At 33.6% G+C, this 12,800-nt stretch overlaps 1 protein-coding gene across 1 annotated transcript; it reads right to left on the bottom strand.

Moving 5' to 3' along the window:
* Positions 1-206: 206 nt before the first annotated feature.
* On the bottom strand, positions 207-9,165 carry Tsp26A (Tetraspanin 26A). Its single transcript, XM_073073180.1, has 8 exons — positions 8,836-9,165; positions 7,277-7,397; positions 4,945-5,018; positions 4,344-4,418; positions 3,993-4,091; positions 2,836-3,015; positions 944-1,060; positions 207-456 (listed from the first exon to the last, which is right to left on the bottom strand). The coding sequence occupies exons 1-8, from the start codon at positions 8,920-8,922 to the stop codon at positions 388-390; spliced, it is 822 nt and encodes a 273-aa protein (XP_072929281.1). The 5' UTR covers positions 8,923-9,165; the 3' UTR covers positions 207-387.
* Positions 9,166-12,800: the final 3,635 nt, after the last annotated feature.

Here is a 12,800-nt window from a genome sequence, read left to right as displayed (position 1 = left end):
ACTGTGATTCAATTGATTCGAGGGATTACTGTGATTCACGTGATTCAAAATACTTGTGTAAATCACCTGATCCGTTCGATCGTTTCCGTTGATCACAATGATCCGTGCGATTCACTTGATTCTAGGGATTATAGGTTCACCTGATCCGTGCGATCGTTTCCGTTGATCGGGATGATTCATGCGGTTCACTTGATTCAAGGAACAATTGTTTTACCTGATCCGTGCGGCTGTTTCCTTTGATCGCAATGATCCGTGCGATCCACTTGATTCTAGGGATGTTTGATTCACCTGATCCGTGTGATCCGTTTGATCCGTGATCCGTCAGAGTGGTGTGCAGGGTCGCGGGCGCGGCGGCGGGCGTCACACCGCAGCAGGAGAGGCTGATTGTCAGTGCCACTTCGCCATTTGAGCGAATATGTCCGCGCGGAGGTTCTGCGCGAAACATATGCCGAGGATCTGGGGATTTTTAGGATTTTGTTGGAGTTACTTTATAGTGCGGAGACAAAATGTGTCGTTGGCATTATTTTTTCCTCTAATAAAGCAAATATCATTTGTTAACGTTATCGGTAAGTATATGTCCGGATCACGACTGAAATATTTAAGAACTGAAACGAATTGAACGACTGAAATATATTAAAATGAAATAATTATTGGTAAATATCATGTATAAATAATTATTTAAACGATTTAAATATTTCAGTCTCGTTGGCAACTACAATATATTTGATGGAGAGCGGGATCTTACTCCATTATTCATGATGGAATAAGATCCCCTCCACCATGGCAAGTCCCAACAAGCTGAAATATGTTTAATAAGAAAAATTACAACTAAATTACTAAGCTTACCTTGTCGAAATAATGAAAACTAATTAAATCATGCATTTCATATCCTAAAAACTAATACTCATGAAATATTTTTGTGCATTTGCAAAACGAAACTTACTTGTGCAAAAGCAGTACAAACAGCGGAGGTGGCTACAACCAAGAGGTTTCGATCGAACCACTCTTCAGCGGCCTCTAAACACCCTTTGTCATATATTTTCTTAGCTATGTCAAAACTCTAAAACAAAAGAAAAACTAAATAAAAATCTACGCCGATACTCAAGTTAAGCCCTATAAAATATAAAAGTGATATTATTCTAACTATGCTACATAATTTGGTAAGTGCCTCTTTGAAACAATATGAAAACTGTATAAAGCTAATATTCCAAACAGACTTCCATGTACAATACTGCTACATGATCGCCAATACCGTCATTATATGTATCACTGTATCCGGCCATCCATAATAATCTACCAAATGCGTTATAGAAAAATCAAGTATTCAACCAAGTACAGTCCGCGCCAAACTGCTAGTCCGCTCCGAATATAAAAACGAGTCGAGTCGCAACAGTAAATAATTGTAGATATTAGCGGGACGAAGACAGCGCGAGACCCCCCGGCATCCTCCGCTGCCCGCTCTCGCCCGCGGGTACATAGCTGCTTTAGTGTGCCCTTACGTTGCTACGGAGTATATGCTTGTAGTTGTGTTCGACCGCATTGGCTCTCTAACTGACACTTCAGAGCGAACTTAAAGTTTGGTGCGGACTATACTTACAACACAACAATATCGTTTCAAAAAGACACTTGTGTACCTAAAAAAAGAAACTAGAAATGCGTTTGTTAACGTCGAGAATAACGAAGAACCTTCAAGACAAGAGGTGTGATAACAGCGAAGGCGACAGGCGTGAAGTGGCGTTGCAGCCAGTCCTCGCCCGCCGCCAGGCAGCCGCGCTCGTGGATCACACGCTCGCTCACTTGCTACACAGTTACACACGTTGGTATAAATAGATATTATATTGAGTTTAAAAACAATTATTTTGATGTCCGATAACACAAAGAACTTACAGCTATAATACGAATATTTAGTTCTAAGGACACGATTTAAAATTGACAGACCCGTCAACGTAGTAATTAAGCTAAAAAGTAGTACAGTCATAATAAAATGGTTCACTATAATCATACTAAAATTTTGATATTAAATTATCATGGTTAAGCTACTCTTAGACATATATATTTTTATATAAAATATAGGAATAGCAGACGACCATGCAGACCCTCTGTTGATAAGTGGATCTGCCGCCCATGGACTTCTGGAATCAACCCCAGATAGGAAAGATTCCTAGCTGAGGTCGGCCATAGTTGTGCCGCTACCCCTGAGGACTAAGCTGGAACGCCTCAGAAAAGTATGTGTTTTTACCACACCCTTTAAAACTAAAACAGCAACGCTTAACACTACGGTTATTAGGCAAAAATAGGTGTAGCGGCAATACCGCCGGAACCGAACTACAGAGGGTTCTACCACATATTATTATTATTATTATTTTGGGAACATGACATAAAGCCGATAGATATTTGACTTAGTTTATAACGCCTCATGCCTTGTAACTAGCATATACAAGTTGACGCTGTTAGCCAAAAGGAAACAGAAAAACCTGTTATGCTTTTAAAAATATATCGATCATTGGCTAATATCGATAATCATACAGTCTTACTTCTTTTCTGGCTTTTTTTTATTAAGGGAAAAATCATTAATTTTAAATAGTACTATATATTGCTAAAATCTTAACAAAAACACACACATACATAATAAATATTGACATTTCGCACCAGATCTTATACTACACGTCCTTTTTATTATTTTTATGTAGTAGTTCTTTTTATCCAGCACAGCCTCTATGTCATAAGTTTAACATATTCGTAGTTTCACAAACAAATGTAAAACAATAAAATATCCTCACACAATTTTCCCAAGGTCATAGGTTAAAAAACCAACCATTATTACAAAGCACTCACATAAGTGGGTTTCCTGACGTCGTAGCCGCACTGCTTGTTGCGGATGATGTCCTGCGGCTTGGCGCGGCAGCAGCTGAAGGGCACGCCGCACGCCTCGCGCGAGCCCACGGCGCCGCTCGAGCAGTTGAAGTACGCGTTGCGGTCCCAGTCGCGCGGGCCCTCCACGCCGCAGCATTGGAGCTGGCGGAACGTTACATTAGTAAAGATCACTCACTCCTAACAAGAAAATATAACCAGTACTGACAATTGAAATTGTCACTGTCATCTATTTTCGTGTTTGAAAAATATTAAAAAAAATGTAGTTTTTAGATCATTTGCGAATGAAACTATATTTCTCCGCACTTTTTTATCGATTTCGTGTTTTGGCACCACTTAACTGCACATGTCGGCATTGTTCCGCGTAAATTACACCATGACAGCCATTAAATGGCTGACAGAATTGTCAGCCGTTTAAGCCGTTTAATGGCTTCCTTCAATTACAAGGCGGTGAGGTATCTAATATCTATCTATGGGGTGGAACGTTGTTTTTTTTTATTTTTAGGGTTTTACTTAGTGCAAGTCGAACTCGCTCCCGGAGGGTTCCGTACCACCAAAATTTATTATTGAGAATTTAGTATTGGTTATTATAGCAGCCATTGAAATATATGTATGGCAGTCAAAGTGATCAAATAGTTATTATACATAATAACTGGATATTATGTATAAGTAATGACTAATTTGTCCAGACAATGTGATAAATTAATTACTTAAACGAAAAATAGCGGTTTCTTGTATGGCGCCCACCATTTATTTTTAAATATATATTTATTTATTAAGTTCGTGGCAAACAAGCATACAGACCAACTGATAGTATATATCTATATATCTGGTATTGATTGCGTCCTAAAGAGTGAGTGCTGTGATTCAGATGTGCGTCACTTCTTCGATCATTTTTGATTATTGAAAATGGCAATCTCCCATTCTGCCGTTATATCACGAACTGATTCGATTGATTCATATGAATCATAAATTTCGTAGGATTCATACATATGATTAAAATGATTTATTAAAATATGACTATGCCAATCTGCCGAATCATCATTTCATAAATATACATCCTGTTAAATGGAACACAACATAAATATACAATAAGTTTTAGAAGTTTGAAATATATTTACCCAGTCTTCTTGAATCCAGTCAATTAAGTTTTGTTGATCAGGGTCATCTCTATAATGTGTAATAAATGTTTGGAACCCACTTGTAGCTTGTTGTTTTATCTATAATACAAGAAGAAAATAATAGAATAATTAAAAAATATATTTTTTAACATAATAGCATTATATAAAATTCATGATTATTTGCACCAATAAAAACATTAATGTGTGTGATAACAGAAAAGAAGTATATTGAAGATGTAATTATTAAGCAACCATGTTATTACTTAATGATATATTCTCCCGAAATGTGCGCATTTATCGTATCACTAATAAGATAAGTGAGAATAATAAATAAGAATAATGTTTCCTTACCCAGTCTTTAAATACGAAGAACAATATTCCCGCGGTCATCTCAGCCAACAACAACAATGCCAAAAATACTGCATACTACAAAGAAGAAGTGAATAAAATTACTTAAAAATTGCTAAATTGAAATACATACATTTTAATTTTGTTTTCTGAAGTGGAATTGTAACATAATTGATAATTAATGTAATTACATACACAAGTTACTAAAATAATTTATGAGAATAGCATTTATTTGTTACATAAAGTTATAACGTAAAATAAACAGAGGTAAAATTCTATAACCTAACCTAACCTAACCATAAAATACAGTTCACTTTTATTAAGTAGTCAGTGGCCACTATATCTGATGGATATAATAATAAGCGTGTTGCCAACCTCATTTAGACATACAGACAGTATATTATAAAAAGGTTTTTTAGAGTTTAGAGTTACAACAGATGTCAAATATTAAATTTGAACCAAATAAGACATCAACATATTGAATAGACACACACAATCAACATATTACAAGAACAACAACATATTAGACAGAGCTATAATACGCCATATTGCATATTGGATAGAGCCATCATCAAATGCAGGTTGTGTGATACATAATACTTACACATGCCAGCAAACATGTATTCTCACGTAACGCACCAACGCAGCCCGTGAAACCAATTATGAATGTTATGGTTCCTGCAAATTTAAAAAAGTTATTATTACTTAAAATTTTACATTAACTCGCTCTAATGCACATGTGTAATATTAAATTATCCAATTATACAGTACTAATCTAATTTAGTTTTAAATTATTATTGTAATTTTCATATGGGTATAGATAAATTTTATGCGGTCGACCGGATTTTAAATGGTGTATAAAACTCAAAAGGACTCAAAGGGATACACAACAATACACTATTTTAATAGTAATAGAATCCTTCATGGTTTAGTTCTGGGGGAACCTATTTATGCCTCATAACAGTAATGTTCAGGGCTGGTAGGTGTTCCAATATGAAGGGTGACCTCTATGGCCAACCTTAAAAAGAACTTCAATTCTATCTGGGTTTGATTACAGTTGTCCATAAACATGAGTACATGCTCGTTTAATAGTTGCTACATTATATTACAAAAAAATCGATATAATTCTTAAACTATAACATAACACAAAATTAACAACTGACTGTATAAATTAAATACTTTAAAAATAAAACTATAATAGTGTAAAACTAAAAGATTAAAGTATATACTAGAACTCATACTGCTGTAGGTTTATCTCAGTTCACAATCTTCGCTACTTTGATTTAATCTAGCGATGCAAACAATGCCCAACTACGTATAACAAATCAAGGTTAATCCATTGTTTTATTTATTGCATATATTACTGTTTCGTTTACCTCTAAAATACACAAATGTAAGTGCATAATAATAATCCTAATTAAGTAGTGATATGTTTAACTATTTAGGTCAATGGTGACATTATTAACTATTATATCCAAACAAGTGTAAAGTTACAGCACTTGTGACCCAAAATAATTGATATAAGTAAATATTTAAAAGTCGAATTATCTTATATCTATCTATCTATATTATATCTTATTTTCGGAAGAAAAGATTAAAGAAATAAAGGAAATAAAAATTGTTAGGAATGTTTTTCAAAAATGGTAGGCTCTTTGTGGTCGACTTCATAGAAACCACTGAAATTCCTCTTTCTGTTTTGCTTTGATGATGGAGAAGGAAAGACACTTATATAAGGCATTCTGACTTAGATCTTAGGGGATGCAAAAAGGATGCAAACTTTCGTCCTATCTGGAGTTGATTAAAGATATCCAAAGGCAGCAGTTGCCATCATCTGGAGGACACTTTACAAAAATATATATAAAAGTAAACTGGTACTAACAATGTCAATACTTATTATACACAGCCATTTGTGTTGTCTCAAACTTTGTAATAAGTATGACGACTGTAGGTGATTGAACTGTATACAGCCTACTTACATACAAATGACTGTGACACATCACATAGCCTCAATAAGTAGAGGTGAGTAACTAAAAGAACAGTTACAATTTATTGAGTTTAATTTAAGAAAGAATCACTTAACATAAATATAGAACACATATATCAGAATATTTTATCAAGTTTTTATAGGATTTAAGTAGAAAATGAGCATGCAATCCACCTGATGGTTAGTGGTCACTCCTGTCTAGGAACATCTATAACCAACTTCATATGAAACAGGATTCTACTTAAACCTAACGACAGAGGTATCCTGTCCTGAGTCCTGGGGACTAAGATGGTCACCTCTATGTCAGTCAAGTAATAGAAGTTGGAAAAGGTCATACACACCACCTCATATTCAGCAGTTCTGCATAAATCAGTAATCCCAAACATAAAAACAGTTTAGAAAACTTAATAACATATCTACCGTGAAGGTGGTAAAACTCTTTGTGGTTCGACTCCGGCGGGGTGGTGCCGCCACACTTATTTCTACCTAATAACAGCAGAGTTAGGAGCTGCCGTGTTCCGTTCTGAAGGGTGTGGTAAGGGAGACATACTTTTCCGAGGCGTTCCAGCTTAGTCCTCAGGGGTAGCGGCGCATCTGTGGCGGACCTCAGGTAGGAATATCTAATCCTATCTGGGGTTGATTACAGATGTCCATGTTTATTAATTAACAATTAATAAGACCATATAAATAAATATATTGTTTTAATAATTGGTTTAAATTTATAACCCAAGACTACCCTTTAAAAATTTAACTACATAATGTCTTTATGAACAAATAAAGTATATTTATGCCTTATATTTTATTATCAACTCAAATTTTAACAATGAAGATTTGTTGTGTAAATTTTGACATTGAATATTATCGAAAAGATTATCAATAGAGTTGGGACGGTATAATACAGATCATTATGTGACTATTTATAAATATAGACATTACAAAAGAGCGCACTCACCCACACATATTAAAATGAATGCTGGATCAAGAGCAATATCAGTAAGACGTGAGAGATTGTTGAAGATATCCTTTTCTGACCACGCCCACACACCCACAGCTAATACGATGAGACCGAGGAACTGAAAAATAAGGAAAATTGTCCTAGCTTCATATGTAACAATATACATAATTGTAACAATAAATATAACAAAATGGTTCTTAGGAATAAGGGTTCGTACACAAAACTGCGATGCGACGTCGCATCGCAAAAATCTGCGAGCTCCCTCGACGCATCGCAAGAACTTGCGAATTGATTCGCATCGCACAGTGGTTGTTGTTGTTGGTCACCCTGAGAGACGCTACGCCGCACGATATCGCATCGCAGCAATTCGCATCGTAATTTTCTGCGTTGCGAATTCGCATCGCGTCGCATCGCAGTTTTGTGTTCGAGCCCTATGCTGGAATATTCTATTTATGATTCCCTTCAGCAAAGCCGGCATAAGCCCGTTTTAACTATAGTGATGAAAGCTTGTATCAATTAAGTATAATACAGCCATTTGTAATGTATTGTATTGTTGCAATGCCGGGCACGGGCCTTCTCTCAGAGTTAGGGCTTTAGGCCACAGTCCACTGTGCTGGCCAAGTGCATATTACACACCCTTAAGATCCCTTTTATTACTTTTCTTATGTATGTAGGTTTCCCTAAAATTTTTTCTTTGATAATTAATTGAATGAAGCGATAATTAATTTCTATATAAAAACTGATGCACCAAAGTAGGTCAGTAATTTGGTAATGATAATAATGTTATAAACATTTTTATGTTAATGTTTGGAGATAACAACCCAATTCTAAATTCTTTAAATCTAGGTTTAGTGGTTTTTAATTAAACATGAGCAGTGATAGCCTAGTCGTTAAGTCTTTAGTTTCACTCGGCCTCTTGATTGAGTAGTCCGAGGTACATATCCTAGGCACGCACCTCTGATTTTTAAAAAAATAATGTGCATATTGGAATTTAATTATCACCTGCTTTAACGGTGAAGGAAAACAGTGTGAGGAAACCTGCATACCTACCTAAGAAATCTTTAATAAAAAAAAGATAAGCCTTCTCATTCTGAGAGGAGACCTGTGCCTAGCAGTGGGGCAGTAGTGGGTTGATGATGAATGAAACATAATAAGAATTAGTTACATTTCCATTGTCCGTCATAATGTGGCATATTGATCATATTTTAACAATAACTATGACTACCTATAGACCAGTTTTTATCGAGTTCCGAAAGTAACACGATACAAAAGAAGTTAAAAGTTGGACAAAAATAAAATACCATATTTGTAATAAGAATGTTTAAAAATTACAATCGTAGGATATTTAGAGCAGGGATTTAAAAGTTAATTTAAAGGTGAAACAGATGAGTTAAAAACATTTTTTTCTTGTTAAAGAAAATTGTAAATGTCAGAGCAAATCACAAACTATGATCACAAAGGAATCTATCATTCAAAATCTAAGGCGCTCTATCATGTGTTTATAATTTAAAAGAAAGTACAGATCTAGATTAAGTAAAAAATAAATCGATACTCACCCAAAACAACACATTTACTCCGAAAATTACATATTTAAGACAACAGCTGACCTCCGTGGTGTCACGTCGATATTTCCGTATAGGCATTTTTGTTTTTTAATTCATATCTTGTTAATCTTTTTCGTTAAACGTTTCATTTGTATTATATGTCACCTTTTCTCTTACACATATTTAAAAATAAGATTAAAATTAATTACTTTACTTTTACTTTAAATAATAAATACAAGTACAAGTAGGCCAAACTAATAATAAACGTAATTTTTTTTACTAACTAGACGACATAGACAAGGTGCCAATTTCTGTAGTAGTCGGTTTCAATCACGGCCTTGCATTCCCTTCTTTCAGCCTGACATAATATTATAATTACACCAGACCAAAGACAAACATAGACACATGCAGGCAAACCATGAAGTTATAGGTAAATATGGAGAACACACTTCGAATACCTACTTGAAGCAAAACCTATGTATCACCATCTCGCTCTCTGTGGGCAGACCCTCTCTGTCTAAGTAGGGTAACCTTTATTTATTTTGGCACATAGGGCCAATGTTGCCACATTACCGAATCCTTAAGAAATGGAATTGGCTACTTGACACTTTTTGGGAAACTGTTTTAATGAATTCATATACGTATTATATATGCCTTTCATTGATCATTTTTTCGAAAAAGGGCTATTTATTAATAAAAAACATATTTTTATTACGGTAAACGGAACGTTACGCCAAAACAGGCGGTCAAGTGTCATTTCGTAGCGTGACGTCAACACATTGAAAATATAGAAATAAACTTCGACGTTACACATACTTCAGGTTTCGATGTGATCGACAGGTTTCGATGTAGTGACGTCACATGACATTTGAGGCAGCACTGTCGCCGTTTTGGGATTTAAAATCCACAGATAAAAAATCGAAAATTTCTTTTTAAAAATTAAAATACTTAGAACATATTAAAAAATAAACGAAATATTGCATAATTTATGTTTACTTATAAGCTATCATATCCAACATATTTCATATTTTATTGTTATAACTGTCAAGTACCCAATTATAATTCGTTGAATTGCCAACCCAGATATGCATACGTGACCTACGATTTTGGGATTTTCAATTGAACTAATCATAGTTCAAGTATTTATTTAAAGGTAAATTATTTGACAGTGTTTAACTTCTGGTTAGGCTAGTGTGGTGACTAATTCTAAGAATTTTCTAGGAGATTTAAAGAAGAAGATAGCAATACTATAGTCCACACTAGAAAGAGAGGTCGGCCCACAGAAAGCGGGATGGAGATACGTAGGTATTTGCCTCAAGATTTTGTTCTAAGTCTGGCCTCCATATTTACCTATAACTTCATGAGGCAAACCACAGAATATTCATCAATCGATCATGAATATCGATTTTAAAGTCACTTCGAATGATTGAAACACAGTGTAAAGAAAAGATCAATACTAAATTGGGTACTTGACAGTTATAACAATAAAAATATGAAATATGTTGGATATGATAGCTTATAAGTAAACATAAATTATGCAGTATTTCGTTTATTTTTGAATACATTCTAAGTATTTTAATTTTTAAAAAGAAATTTTCGATTTTTTATCTGTGGATTTTAAATTCCAAAACGGCGACAGTGCTGCCTCAAATGTCATGTGACGTCACTACATCGAAACCAAACAAGACAAATAATAATTAAATCGTTTGCTGTTAGAGTTGGTTGAATTTATGTTGTGAACCGAAATGGAGCCATACTATATTAAAGCTGATAGCGTGAACCTGCTTAAAGAAGATCCATATATGCAGTGCAATAAATCAAAATGGATACAAAAACTTCCGTGAGATAACCTATGGAAATATCAAATAAACAACGTAAGTAAAACATTCTTTATATTTACATTTAATCATATCGGACAATTAAAACATTTCTTAACTGACTTCAGACAGAAGAAAGGTTGTCTTCAAGTAATTATTAAGATTTTTTTAAATATACTTATATTCTTATGTGAACTGTTTTAAGGTTATTAATTGGTTATATTTATATTTACAGATCTTCCCGACAATCGTATAGTGACGACGTTATAGAGTATGTGCAGTTTAAGAGGAAGGCAAGTTTGTGTTTCATGAAAAGTAAAAGTTGTCCTGAACACAAGGTACATCAATGAAAATGAAAATGTGATGACTGTCCTGCCTAGAAGAAGTAAGGAGCCAAAAGTTTCGAAAGTGGGCACCAGTCTGAAATACATAAAGTAAAGTACACGGGAAATAGTACTTCTTTACTTGCGTAACCTACCCAACAAGATGAAGGAAGAAAAGTGACCATACAGTTCCTATTATTGCATTGCAATTTAATTCTGAAAATGACAGTGATAAAAATATATATCCATTTGTTACGGAAAATAATTTTAGTAATGAAGAAAAGCAGACACGCAAGCAGCACAAAAATTTAGCTTAGGTGATCTGTAGTAATTATTGTAACTGTAACATATGATAAATATATACAAAAGTTCTACTGTGTGTACTCACTAATAGAACCATATAAACCAAATAAACAAAGAAATCAGTTAATAAAATACTAATATTAGCAAATCATGTATTTTTAATTATACAGTCCTGTAACTTAATCAGTGCACATGCACCATCAATAATAACACAGTCATGAAATATTTTAATTGTGTCCTATTAATTACAGAATGGGCCCTTAAAATAGAATTCTCATAGACGTTTTATAATTCTATTCTTATCATAGACATCTATATAATATATTAAATATATGAATACTTCCACTTGCTGTTTTGTTTTGATTATGTCCCGTGCTAATGATTTGGAATTGACGAATCACTCGAGAGTTACTAAATTTATTCCTTTTTTTCAATAATACTTCTCTTACATAGATAGTATAAAATGTCATTGCTTGCAAACAGAGGATTTAAACATATAAGAATCTGCAAGTTCTTTAACGTTTATGAGATTTGGGTTTCGGAACTTGTATAAGCAAATTTGTTACGATCGTACTTGTACACATCGTCACTGCACACGTCTTATAACTTGTCATTTATTTAAATTTTAGTTATAATAGCTAAATAACTCTCAATTTTCTTCTAAGCGTTGTTTGTTTACAGTGTAATGACGTTCCGCCACAAAATGACACTTGACCGCCTGATTTAACGCGACGTTCCGTTCACCGTAAAGAAAGTTCGTTTTTTATAAATGAATAGCCCTTTTTTCGAAAAAGTGATCAATGAAAGGCATATATAATACGTATACTAATTCATTAAAACACTTTCCCAAAAAGTGTCAAGTAGCCAATTATCTAGTTCATATTGAAAAAAATAAATGCTGATCAATTTATTATTGCTTTATTTCAATTTAAAAATCGACATTTTTTACTAAACGCGATTGTTCTTGAATCGAATGTATGTATTTCAAATCGATATTTTACGGAATTATATAATTGATTATTATAATTTATTACAAATAATAAAGAATCAATTATATCCGATTTTATCATGGAGCTTAGAGATAAAAATTAAGTCGTTAAATTATTGTGGTGTTAGTGTAACAAGTGCGTAAATAAAAAAGCGCCAATGAAAATTTTAAGAAAAAAAAAATGATCAATAATTTTAAGCAAACAACGCATTAATTCTATTTAGGTTCAAAGAGATTAAATGTCTTTTATTTGCGATTAAGGATATCATATGTAATTGGAACCAAAAAAAAACATACTTCATAAAGTTTATAGTTCATATAGTTCATAAATTTAACATTAGGTTGAAAAATAAATAGAATTATCTCTAGGAAATTCTCATGATAGAAGTCATAGATTAGATAGAAGTAATAAGTTTAGTGGAAAAAAAGTTCTCGAATATGAAAAGTCGAACTCAGCTGACTTACATTGATAAATTGAGTGCGGCGATGAGAATGAAAAAATAACGAGAGAAAAATAACTTAATATTTATTTATTACATAACTTAT

Source organism: Epargyreus clarus, unplaced genomic scaffold (assembly GCF_041222505.1).
Source record: "Epargyreus clarus isolate Ecla_fem2 unplaced genomic scaffold, WU_Ecla_fem_2.2 ptg000005l, whole genome shotgun sequence".
Classification (NCBI taxonomy): domain Eukaryota; kingdom Metazoa; phylum Arthropoda; class Insecta; order Lepidoptera; family Hesperiidae; genus Epargyreus; species Epargyreus clarus.
Note: the sequence above shows the minus strand (reverse complement) of the source record. Positions and strands in the feature narration are given on the sequence as shown.

Bases quoted from the DNA above. Each gene is read 5' to 3' on its own strand.
- Tsp26A (XM_073073180.1), bottom strand. From the start codon at position 8,922: ATGCCTATACGGAAATATCGACGTGACACCACGGAGGTCAGCTGTTGT. The intron at 7,398-8,835 runs GTGAGTATCGAT...CTTATTTTTCAG, and splicing joins GAGTAAATGTGTTGTTTTGG to TTCCTCGGTCTCATCGTATT. The intron at 4,419-4,944 runs GTAAGTATTATG...TCTTCTTTGTAG, and splicing joins ATACATGTTTGCTGGCATGT to TATGCAGTATTTTTGGCATT.